Below are 11,183 nucleotides of genomic sequence, written 5' to 3' on the forward strand. Positions count from 1 at the left end.
TCACTTCAACGGTTGATAGCAAAGAACTGGTGTATGCAACTCTTGGATATACATAGCAACTTTGTTGAATTGAAGGAGTTTTTTCAAGGTAACTAAAGCTCTTCCTCTTTTAAGTATTTATATGTAAATTATAAATATATATATGTGAAAAAATCTATTGATGGTGATTCGAAAAATAAATGTATTTCTAATTTTCACCCATTATTTTATTAAATTTAGTTACTATTTACCATTCTTTGAATCAATAATTCTCCCCACTCTTTTAAGGTCATGAGAGTTTTGAACCAGTTAATAAACCGATAAAATTACTAGTTCAATAGTTTATTGGTTAAATTGAAGTTTAATCAATTTAATTAAATATTAAATAAAATAATTCTAAATAACAAAAATAATTTCAAACAACAGCAAAAATAATTATTCAGTAATCCATCAGAAAATCTTTTTTTTTTCTCTTCATCATGGCATGTACCTATTATTAGATGTCTTAAATATTTAAATAATATTCCTTTATATGCTATAACTTTTGAACAATTATTGTTTACATATTGATGTAAGTTTTTTTTGTCCTTTACTAAACTATTGTATCTGCCTTGTTATGAATGGAATACCGCTATAATGAAGAGAAACAGATGGAGAATTACAAGCATCAACAATTGATAAAGATAATAGAGGAGCAAGAGCAAGAAACTAAGAACAAGAAGAACCAAGAACAACAAAGTGGTTACTCTGTGGAAGAAAGAACAACCATTGGTGGTGGTGGCGCAACTACGACGCCAAAGGCAGTGGACATTGCTCCTCGTCTGACATCTTTTCTTGAGAAAGATGAATCTTTTCTTACTCCTTGGAGTTGGAATTCCAATTCTTCTTCAAGTTCTTTAAACCAACAAGGAAGAAAAAGCCACCATCAATTTCAACCTGGGTCGTTTTTCGTTAGAGAGGTAAAACTCTTAATTCAATTCAATTCAAACCAGTTCTCTTTTTTTTTTCTTTTATAATTCTTGATTATTAGTGCAATCATTAACCTTTTTTATTTTATTAATGATTATTATCAGTATCCAGAGTATTTTGGGAGTCATAATTATTATCCGGTACCTAATCAATCTGATTCGAAAAAGCCTAATCCATCTGATTCGAAAAAGCCTAATCCATAAGGTATGTGAAAAGACTGATTTTTTTTTTGTTTTATATATATATATATATATATATAACAATTTGATGAATGAACAATGTTAGCTTTATTTATTGATTTGACAATCCAATTTTACAAACTAGCTTCACAAATCACAGTTATTGTTTATACATTCAAATTAATGTTACAATCAAATACATATCACCCTATCTGATCTTTGGATTAAAGGTGTATGTTAGTTTCTCGTACTGGTTGTTTATGGGGTTTTAGAGTATGTATGTATCTTTATAATAATTATACCCGGTGATGTGTATTGCTATGTAAATTATGTTCAATCTTTACTATTCTTTATCTTTTAAATTGTTCAATTATAATATGGTATCATATTCTATTTTATATTTGTTGGGTCACATGTGTATCGTATATTTTAATTTTAAATATTCAGTTCTAGATGTTTTAGAAAATATGATATATTTGTTAAATATAATTTTGATATTCTTTATTAAGCTAGTTTTTAAAATTGAATTAGATTCGATTAATTTTAGTTCAACTACATGTCAAGAAATATAAAAATGAATAAGTTGATGGAATATATTATTCATCAAAACTCAAAATTCTCCTCTTTACTTTTTTTTTCCAGGTTTGTTGACTGCGTTGACTAGAAGAGGTCTTAATAGCGTGACAGTGAGAGAGCAAGGAATGAAACATGGAGAGAGTAATTAATTCTGATAATTCTTTATAGTTAGTATTGGAGGTAGTTTAGTTTAATTTATTCTTGTTTGTTGGAACTTGGAATTAAATATGGGTCTGGATTCTGATTTTTCTGCATCGTTTGGAATATTTTAGTAAAATATTTAGATACATTGACATAAAAGTACATTCTCTTATTTCTGCAAATTTTCTAATTTTTCTTATTTATCTTACTCTTTCCATTTGAGGATAAGAAAAACTATTAACAGAATATCTTTACATGATACAGTTTCTGTTTGATAAGAAAAAAATTATCAAAACTGTATGGTTTGCTTAGCAAGAAGTTGGTGTGTGAAAGCTTAAACCAATCAATTCTCAACCATTGCTTTATTTATTTTAAAGCTAATTATTTCTACAGATTAATGTGTATTTCAAGTTGTTTATTTTCACTTTTCTGTTATAATTAGATTAATCTGAAATTTGTTGAGAACTGATAATATGGGTTAGATCTTGGATATTCTAAAATTTAGTGTTAAAAGAAAAATCTTTAACCAAAATATAGATTTATTTTGTTTCTCATTTATGCTAATTGAAAATTTAATATTAATTTTAACGAGCAATAATGTTTGAGATACACACAAAAAAAAAATAGTAAAAATAGTCTAAATTTATTTTATTTAGTATTTATCAATTGTAAATATTTTAAAAAAAAAAAAGCAAATTTGAACATTTTTTTGTTCTAGTTTGGGCTGTAATTTAACGTGATTTTGTTAAATATGAATACTTAATAATTTAGTTATCTTATCTTATTTTATCTTATCTTGATATCATTAACCTTTATCTTATCCTTGGGAAAGAACATGCCCTATTGGTATCATTAACCTTGGCATAAACTACTCCTTTATCTTATCTTTTCTAATTATCCTTGTGAATTTAGTTACCATTCACATGAAGCCTAGTGCAGAGCAAGTAGTTTATGAAGATAACTAGAGAACATCAAATAAAGAGGGCAGAGAAATCAGACCTTAGTTTCACAGGCAGTAACGTCATAGCGAAAAAGCCTTCTCGGCATCCGATCTTCCCACTACAACACCAAAGCACAAAAACTTAAGCACATAACATGATAAACAGTACATACAACAACAAAACTGATGAAAATGTTAAACATGTTGATCAAATCTGCCACCATCAAAACTTCATAATTACCTCCCCAAGAATGAGCGAGTCCAACCCAAGAATGAGCGAGTCCAAAAAGGCCACATATTGCTCTTTGCATAGTGGCAAGTCCTTTCCACCAACCTTCTCAACCTCTTTAAATTTTATTTTAATTTATTTAGTTATCCTTTTTTTGGTGTTCCATATTGTTAATCCAATATCTGTACATGAAATATTTAAATAAGTATAAATTATTAGGTAGATTTAAGTTTTGATATCACATATGCACGACAATTAAGTAAAGCAACATATTAAGTGTTTTGATATCACTACAATTATTTATCAATGGCAATTCATCCTAGTCTCTTGGATTATGAAGTCTCTTACAAAGGAAACCTAAAATCCTCACTGCAATGACAAATCAATGGCAATGCAGTGCATCGTAGTCTCTTCAATTATCAGCTCCTTTTTCTGTAATATAAAAGCCGGTCAATGTGGCGGAGAAAAATGCAAAGCGCAATAAAAGAAAACAGAAACAAACATTAAAATAGAGAAAAAGGGAAATAGATTAAGGTGAAATGCAACCTGCTCCTGGTATTCCTTTGCATATTGCTTTGCCCTGCTGTAAATGAGCTTGCGGCTCTCAGCTCTCTTTTTCTTTGCAGCATCAAGCTCCTCCTTTTTCTTCAAGGCCCATTCCTCTTCCCTCTTTTGCTTCTTAAGCACAGACTCGGGAACAATTGCTTTCACCTCCTCACCCATCTCTTCCATTCATTCAAAATAAAAATCTCAGTTATAATTAACATCCAACAAAGAATTCATTAGTTTCATTTATTATACTGACACATTTCAGCTCCAACTCAAAAGCTAAATGTTCAGTGTTTCAAATAAGAAAACTACAAGCTCTCTAAAACAATAAAAAAAATAGGTCCTTCCAATGTTTTTTAACAATGAAAATCCGTTTACATCAAACTCATACTAAGAACAGAGAACTTCCCATGTTTTTTAACAATGATAATCCAATTTTCCACACAACATGCTGAATACAAGCTAATCAGATCACGAGATATAATAAGAATAACACGGACAAATCAAAAGAGTGACAGAAAAGAAATGAAGCCGAAACAAGGAATGAAAATCAACAAGCAATAGATCTGGAAATCGCAGAAGATTGAAGGAAACACGAAGAGTGAAGAGAATAGACATTAACGGAGGGAACTGAGAGGGAACGAACCTGCTGAAAGTGGAATGCGAAGTCGCTCTCAGAGAGATTAGGGTTTTGGTGTGTGGCGACTGAGTTCTTAATGGATCGGAATCGGCGATTAGGAGGTTACCTGCTTGAAGACTCAATGATATGATCCATCCCTATTCATAAAGAAAAATTCAAATTATTAGCCTTATTAGCTTCTCTAATAAGCACCCAACCCCAATCTGGTTCAACAAAATACTATCTTAATTAGGAATATGAAAGCTAATCAAATTTAATCAAGCATAAAGCAGAGTTTGTTACACACAGAAAGCATATATATAAGAGGAAATAGGAAATGTAAAAGCATATATACTCCTACTACTGCATGTGGACAGTACTCTTAATGTGAAACAGATAATCGGTGGCGTTCTTAATTAAGTAATTTCCACACAGAAATTAAAATTTCACTAATTAATCAAGATCCATATTATGTATATTTATGAGCAGTGAAATTAAGTAAAGGTGATATTGGATTAGAGAGAGAGAGAATGAAGGGGTACGAACCAGGGATCGCTGGAATATTCGAAGAGCTTGCCTTTGGTAGAGAAGATGATGAGTGCGACCTCGGCATCGCATAGCACTGAGATTTCGTTTGCCTTCTTCAGCAAACGTACCTATCTACCTATCCTCTGTAACATTGAATCTCCTTCAATCTCCTAATATTCAGCACATTAAACCTCCTCTGAGAAAATCAATAAACACATCAATAAAGTAAACTTTCTTCTTAATTAATTGAATGGTTTAAGCGAAAGGAAACTAACCAAATCGCCTTCAATGACGTATTTGGAGACTTTATCTCTAAGAGTGATGAGTTCCTCTTCGCTGAGATCCTTAGTGACCTTGTTGTCCACGCTTATATCGCAGAGAATCTTGCGAGCTCTGCTCCTTCCGATTCCATGGATGTACTGTAGCGAGAACTCGATTCTCTTGTTGTTCGGAATCTCCACTCCGCCAACTCGAGCGCACTCTATGCTTAACCCTCTCACCTGAGCACACAAATTCGAAAGTAAACAAAGAAATTTCAGAAATGTAAGGTAGAGTTTGTTTTATGTTACCTTGGGAGGGTTGAGAACAGGGAAATAGACGGCTCTGGAAAGAGGTCTAGGGTTTGAGATTAGGGCGAGAGAGGGAGCTACGGGCATCGCTAGCGTTTGTGCCATGCTCGAGTTGTTCTTCTTCTTCCTCTGCTGCTAGAAAAAAAAAAAATAGAAAAACAATTCTCTTTGAGAACGTGACTTGCCTGTTAATCTTGTTCTCGATCCTCTTCAACTGCACTCTTCCGCTTCCCATCGATCCACAGACAAAAAAAAGTCTTTTTAGATTACACTAACAAGAGAGAGAAAGCTTAAATTTGAAGAACCCAAAGAACACAGTAAGTACTTGTGGTTCTTCCAACAATATTCTAAGAATTTTGAAGGTCTACGGAAGGTACGGAACATATTAAGTGATGTCTCTCTGTTTCTCTCCCTTCGAAGAATATGAAACGCAGGGAACTGTTTAACTTCTTCTACATGTGTTCATAATTAATTGGATTAACGGATGGCTTCGAGAATAACCATCTGGATGAAAGGGCCTAAGCGCTTAAACTGATTTTGGGTTCATCAAGGATTGACCTTTTAGATCTAGAACTCTAATATTATATCTAAAACCACTCATCTCAAAAGTGTAATTTGACAGGACAATGTAACACTAATGGTCATATCTTTAATACTTCCTAAACCTCTATTGTACGCTTAAACCATTGGCTCTCTATACTTTCCCATATTAAAATTATAATTTTAAATTATTTTTTAAAATTAATTTAAATTATAATAATTTGATTAATAAAAAAGTAATCTATTATGTATTATTTGTTTTTTTAACCTAGTGTTAATCGTATTAACTTTAAAATAATTATTAATTAATTTTAATAATATATTTTTTTTAATAAATCAGACATATATGCTCATTTTTTTACAAATGGAGAAGCTCATGGTGTATCACCATGAAATGGAGCAACAGCCAAAATTTTCACTACTATGGGTGTAAGGAAAAAAACGCAGTTTCCGTTTTTCATTTTCTAGTATTTCGTTTTTTTTTTGTTTCAAATTAAACAAAACGTAACTTCCGTTTTGCATTTGAATTTTTTTTTATTTAAGAGAAAAGCATAAACGCAGGTTGCGTTTGTCAGAAAAGATTTATTAATTTTTTTTTTAAAAAGTAAAACGTAGGCTACGTTTGTCAGATGGGCTGTTCAAATTTTTTTGGAAGAAGAGAAAACGCAGATTGCGTTTTATTTGGGCCTAATTTTTTTTCGAAATGTAGGGGTGTGCATGGGCCGGGTGAAACCGGGTTTGATGTGACCCAGATCCGACCCGAAATATATACCGGGCCTATTTGTTAAACCCGAACCCGACCCTAGACCCGATGAAATCTATACACTTTCGGGCCACAATTATACCGGGTAAAAACCGGGTGAAAACCGGGCCGTTAACATTATATTACCTTGATACCTTCTTGTAAGTTAGCATGTAAAAATATCCAAATTTTCAAGACTCCAACCATTATTTGATATGATAAATTCACTTAGAAAAATATAATAAGAACTAACTCTTCTCTAAAATTAAAGTATAACCATAATCAATACTAATATTGCCTAATAACACCAAATATTTAAATCAATACAAATAACACAAGATTATGCATTAGTCTAAAGTCTTATGCATTTTAAACATAAAACATTAACTTATAGTCTTATATATAATGACTAATAACACAAAATATTAAGGTTTACAATACTTAAATTTCACATAATAATAGCCATTATCCATCACTAATAATACAAAATATTAATTATGTATGATGACCGGGTCACCGGGCCGATTTCGGGTGACCCGAGCTATGGTCCGGACCCGACCCGAAATAATGACCGGGTCTACTTTTAAAACCCATACCCGACCCTAGACCCGATGAAATCACATCAAATTAGCCCCTAAAGTGTTCGGGACCGGGCCGGGTCTTCGGGCCGGGCCGGGCCATGCACACCCCTATCGAAATGTACAGAATGCAGCTTACGTTTTGTATGCGAAATAATATTTTAATAAAGAGCCTTGCATATAAATAGCTAACACAGCTAATACCAACTCGCATCTCACTTCTCTTCTTCACTTGTACTCCCATTCCCTTTTCTTTCATGTATCTGATGCTTGTGCTTGTGAGATTTTTTGGTTATTAGAAGGGTAAAAAAAGTGAGAATATGAAGGATATTACAAATATACGAGTGTATTATAACGGTGAGATTATACCGAATACACACGAAGGATTGGATTTTGTTTGTGAATGTCCATTTTCATTTGCTATTCCATACAGCACGAGTTTTGTAAAGTTACAAAATGGCCTTTGTGTGAACATACAAAGTCACATTTCGAAAAGGGTGAGCAACATTTTGTACAGGAATCCTCTGCAAGTATTTGGTGGGATGATACAGTTTCAAATAATGTCCATCACTGACGATGCAAGCATGCAGCAGATGTTCTATATTTATCGACAAACCCGATTTCACGTGCCGGTGATAGAGCTGTACGTTGAGTTTGAACAGCAGTCGAGGATGGGTACGGTCGGCGACGAGGTCCATGTTGATGAGCTCGCGGATATAGATTGGGAAGAAGATAATAATGACAGCGAAGAGGAATTCAAAGCTAACTATGAAGTCGATGACGAAAACGATGACGGAGACTTGGCAGGCAATCTGGCGGTGCAGAATGAGGCGGATGCCATTATAAGCCAACACCCGTTTGGTGTTCCGTCTTTTATGCGGACTCTAGATCTCGAAGCCATGCATGCCGCAAAATTTCCTGAGTATGCGAATACGGGTATGTTATGATTATTAACTCAAGTTTCCTATAGTGCTTAATTTATTTGCCTTGTCTGACTGATAGTGGTGCGCATGTCGTAGGTGAAGGCAATGTTGCGGCGGAAGATAGTGAGTTTTAGTGTCAGAATAAAATTTGGTTCGAGAGAGTCGGTGATATCTACAATCAAAAGCTATACCATCTCTAGAGGAGTTGATTACACTGTGTATGAGTCTGAGCTGCAGACATTCTATGCGAAATGCAAGGGGTATGGTGCAGGGTGCGACTGGCTTATCCGAGCTAGCTTGATTCGAAAAAAAGCTTGTTGGGAGATCAGGAGATACAATGGCAAGCACACGTGCACCATGGGCACGATTTCACAAGATCATGCCAAGTTTGACTCAGACACAATTGCTGATGCCATTAGGCCGTTGGTCGAAGCAGACCCCTCGATAAAGGTGAAGTCTGTTATTACAGAAATTCAAGGCAGGTTCAACTACACTGTGAGTTACCGCAAGGCTTGGTTGGCAAAGCAGAAAGCTGTCCCCAGTCATCAATGGCGGAACCAGAAATTTCATAAGAGGGTGGCCAATTAAATATAAAATATAACAAAAAATTAACAAAATATGATTTGTAGCATATATATAAAAAAAGTAATTTTATTATATAAAAGTCAATGTTCAACTACATACTTTAAGATTTTGATATTTTTAAACTTGCTCGACGATGCTTCATGGAACTAAAATCATCAATTATCATCTCTGAAGTGAATTTTGAAGCAATTTCCTTTTCAATATATACAATCATACAATCTGCTAAAAATTCATCTTCCATCTTATTTCGAAGCCTTGTTTTAATAATCTTCATAGCTGAAAAAGCCCGTTTAGTTGTTGCTGTTGTCACAGGAAGAGTAAAAACAAGACGAATTAATCTATCAATTAAAGGATATATATTTGATTTTCCTGTCTCTGTCAATTTTTGACACAATTCAGCAAGAGTAGACAAATTTTGAAAATCTGGAGCTTTAACCACATCAAGTTCATAATGTTGTAACTCATTATCTAATTGAATCTTTTCTTGCTCAGAAAAATCTAAAGAATAGAAATTCTTTGCAAGATTGCATATGTTGCAAACACTGAATAACTTGAAAGCATCTTTAGGATCTAAAGATGTACTCAATATGAGGAGCTCGGTTGCTTGCTCACTAAATCTACTGTTTAGCTCTTTCAATTGAAAATCTATCACGCTAGTAAAAATGTCAACACGATAGTGGTGTTCAACAGTGACAACATCCTTTTTACGACGAGACCGAATTATGTCACTAAAAGAAGCACCCATATCAGGTATCTGAATAGCATGATCATTGCAGAAAGAACTAATTTTCTCCAAAAGTGCTCCCCAACTACTATCTCTTAACTGTTGAATCAATGACTTTGTACTAGAAACCAAATGCATAGCATTCAAAATATCTTGAGATTTTTGTTGCAATGCTTGACAAAGTTTATCAGTGATTCCCATGATTTCTTTCATCATATGCAAAATGAAAACAAAATCAAATGATAATAAAGATTTAAGAGCATAAGTAGCATCACCACGTTGAGAATATGTAGATCCATTAGTAGCCAAATCTTCCAGAACTGAAGTTGTTGCTCCAAACATACGTAAAAGGCTACAAATTGAGTTGAAGTGAGAGCTCCACCTGGTATCTCCTAATCTTTTTAATGTGCCAATTTGACTTGCTCCCCTTCCTGTTTCAATTTGATTAGTTGCAACTAAATGGGAAATTTCAGTTGCATAAGCAGATCGTAATTCATCATTGCGTTTTCAAGAAGAGCACACAACATTAATAATATTACTCAAACTTTGGAAAAAAGCATGAACATCAACAACTTCTTTAGCCGCAACAACAAGAGCTAGCTGTAATTGATGAGCAAAGCAATGAACATAATATGCATAAGGACATTCTTGAATAATTAAAGCTTGTAACCCTTTCCACTCTCCACGCATATTACTAGCTCCGTCATACCCTTGACCTCGAACATTTTGAATGTTGAGATTGTGATGAGATAATGCAGAACAAATCTCTTGTTTTAGAGTAGCAGAAGTAGTATCTTTGACATGAACAACATCTATTAGCCTTTCTTTGACAAATCCATGCTTATCAACAAATCTAACAACAAGTGCCATTTGTTCTCTTCTAGATTCATCTCTAGCTTCATCAACAATCAAACAAAACTTTGCATTACTAATCTCATTGCGAATTTCATTTTGCACCTTTCTAGCAAAAACATATAGAATTTCCTTTTGAATAGAAGGTGATGTGTATATTGCATTTTGAGGAGCATTATCCAAAATAACTGCATCTACTTCTTTATTGTAAGAAGCTAATAATTTTAACATTTCAAAAAAATTTTCTTGATTCTGAGACTTATGACTCTCGTCATGTCCCCTAAAAGCACAAGCTTGAAACGTTAACCATCTGACAGTATCAATAGAGGCTTTAAGACGCAATCTATTGCTTAAAACTTGTTGTGAGCTTTGCTTAGCCAATACTTTGTCAATGTGACATAATTGATTAAGCAAATCTTTACAAGACTTAACAGCAATATTATGAGGAGAATTAAGAGATTTACCCACATGAGATAAAAATGCACAATCCTTTCCATTATTCACTTTTTTCCAATTGCGAAATCCTCCTGATGTGAATGGACTTGATTTTTTAGAAAATAAATAGCATGGAAGACAAAATGTAGCATCCACTTCTGGCGAATATTTTAGCCAAGAAAAACTCTTAAACCAATGAGCTTTGAAACGACGAGGATGACTTTCTAGACCAGAAAGAGGGTACTCATCCATAATAAATTGATATGGTCCAAACTTTATGTATGCTCTACGGATTTCATCTTGTTGATTGATAGGATAATTCCAAATTTGCGGACGCTTTCTGGGATCACGCATCAATGTATCAATATTAACTTGATCTATTTCAGTCCTTGTTATTTTGGAAGCAGGGGGTTGAATATCTTGCTCAACAAGTTGTGTCACAGGTTGTTCAATAATATTTTGAACATTACTCAAAGAATCTGAAGCTGAATTTTGTTCATCATATATTCTCTCTTTTCTCTTGAAA

At 33.6% G+C, this 11,183-nt stretch overlaps 3 protein-coding genes across 21 annotated transcripts; all 3 read right to left on the reverse strand.

Annotated features, from left to right (window-relative positions):
- Positions 1 to 489: 489 nt before the first annotated feature.
- On the reverse strand, positions 490 to 5,829 carry LOC112765281 (small ribosomal subunit protein uS13c-like). Of its 19 annotated transcripts, none has more exons than XM_072222363.1 (10): positions 5,604 to 5,789; positions 5,279 to 5,505; positions 4,985 to 5,209; positions 4,728 to 4,905; positions 4,209 to 4,339; positions 3,560 to 3,738; positions 3,362 to 3,445; positions 3,026 to 3,195; positions 2,844 to 2,903; positions 490 to 873 (listed from the first exon to the last, which is right to left on the reverse strand). In XM_072222363.1, the coding sequence occupies exons 2-4, from the start codon at positions 5,381 to 5,383 to the stop codon at positions 4,846 to 4,848; spliced, it is 390 nt and encodes a 129-aa protein (XP_072078464.1). In that variant the 5' UTR covers positions 5,384 to 5,505; positions 5,604 to 5,789; the 3' UTR covers positions 490 to 873; positions 2,844 to 2,903; positions 3,026 to 3,195; positions 3,362 to 3,445; positions 3,560 to 3,738; positions 4,209 to 4,339; positions 4,728 to 4,845. The 19 variants fall into 19 exon arrangements, with proteins under 19 accessions (XP_072078464.1, XP_072078467.1, XP_072078478.1 ...); XM_072222366.1 differs by having other exon boundaries at positions 490 to 915; positions 5,604 to 5,780; XM_072222377.1 differs by having other exon boundaries at positions 4,728 to 4,879; positions 5,604 to 5,745.
- A 2,609-nt stretch (positions 5,830 to 8,438) lies between these two features.
- On the reverse strand, positions 8,439 to 9,712 carry LOC112762779 (uncharacterized). Its single transcript, XM_025808619.1, has 3 exons — positions 9,083 to 9,712; positions 8,566 to 8,593; positions 8,439 to 8,518 (listed from the first exon to the last, which is right to left on the reverse strand). Exons 1-3 carry the CDS (start codon positions 9,710 to 9,712, stop codon positions 8,439 to 8,441), a joined length of 738 nt encoding a protein of 245 aa, XP_025664404.1.
- Positions 9,713 to 9,877: 165 nt separating this feature from the next.
- LOC112762780 (uncharacterized) lies at positions 9,878 to 10,909 on the reverse strand. Its single transcript, XM_025808620.1, has one exon. The coding sequence runs from the start codon at positions 10,907 to 10,909 to the stop codon at positions 9,878 to 9,880; it is 1,032 nt and encodes a 343-aa protein (XP_025664405.1).
- Positions 10,910 to 11,183: the final 274 nt, after the last annotated feature.

Source organism: Arachis hypogaea, chromosome 17 (assembly GCF_003086295.3).
Source record: "Arachis hypogaea cultivar Tifrunner chromosome 17, arahy.Tifrunner.gnm2.J5K5, whole genome shotgun sequence".
In the NCBI taxonomy this organism is placed as follows: Eukaryota; Viridiplantae; Streptophyta; class Magnoliopsida; order Fabales; family Fabaceae; genus Arachis; species Arachis hypogaea.

Bases quoted from the DNA above. Each gene is read 5' to 3' on its own strand.
- LOC112765281 (XM_072222364.1), bottom strand. From the start codon at position 5,383: ATGGCACAAACGCTAGCGATGCCCGTAGCTCCCTCTCTCGCCCTAATC. The intron at 5,210-5,278 runs GTAACATAAAAC...TTGTGTGCTCAG, and splicing joins CTGTTCTCAACCCTCCCAAG to GTGAGAGGGTTAAGCATAGA. The intron at 4,906-4,984 runs GTTAGTTTCCTT...TGATTTTCTCAG, and splicing joins ACGTCATTGAAGGCGATTTG to AGGAGGTTTAATGTGCTGAA.
- LOC112762779 (XM_025808619.1), bottom strand. From the start codon at position 9,712: ATGTTTGGAGCAACAACTTCAGTTCTGGAAGATTTGGCTACTAATGGA. The intron at 8,594-9,082 runs GTTAAAGCTCCA...GACTGGGGACAG, and splicing joins AACATTATGAACTTGATGTG to CTTTCTGCTTTGCCAACCAA. The intron at 8,519-8,565 runs GTAACTCACAGT...CTGTAATAACAG, and splicing joins TTTGCCAACCAAGCCTTGCG to ACTTCACCTTTATCGAGGGG.
- LOC112762780 (XM_025808620.1), bottom strand. From the start codon at position 10,909: ATGGATGAGTACCCTCTTTCTGGTCTAGAAAGTCATCCTCGTCGTTTC.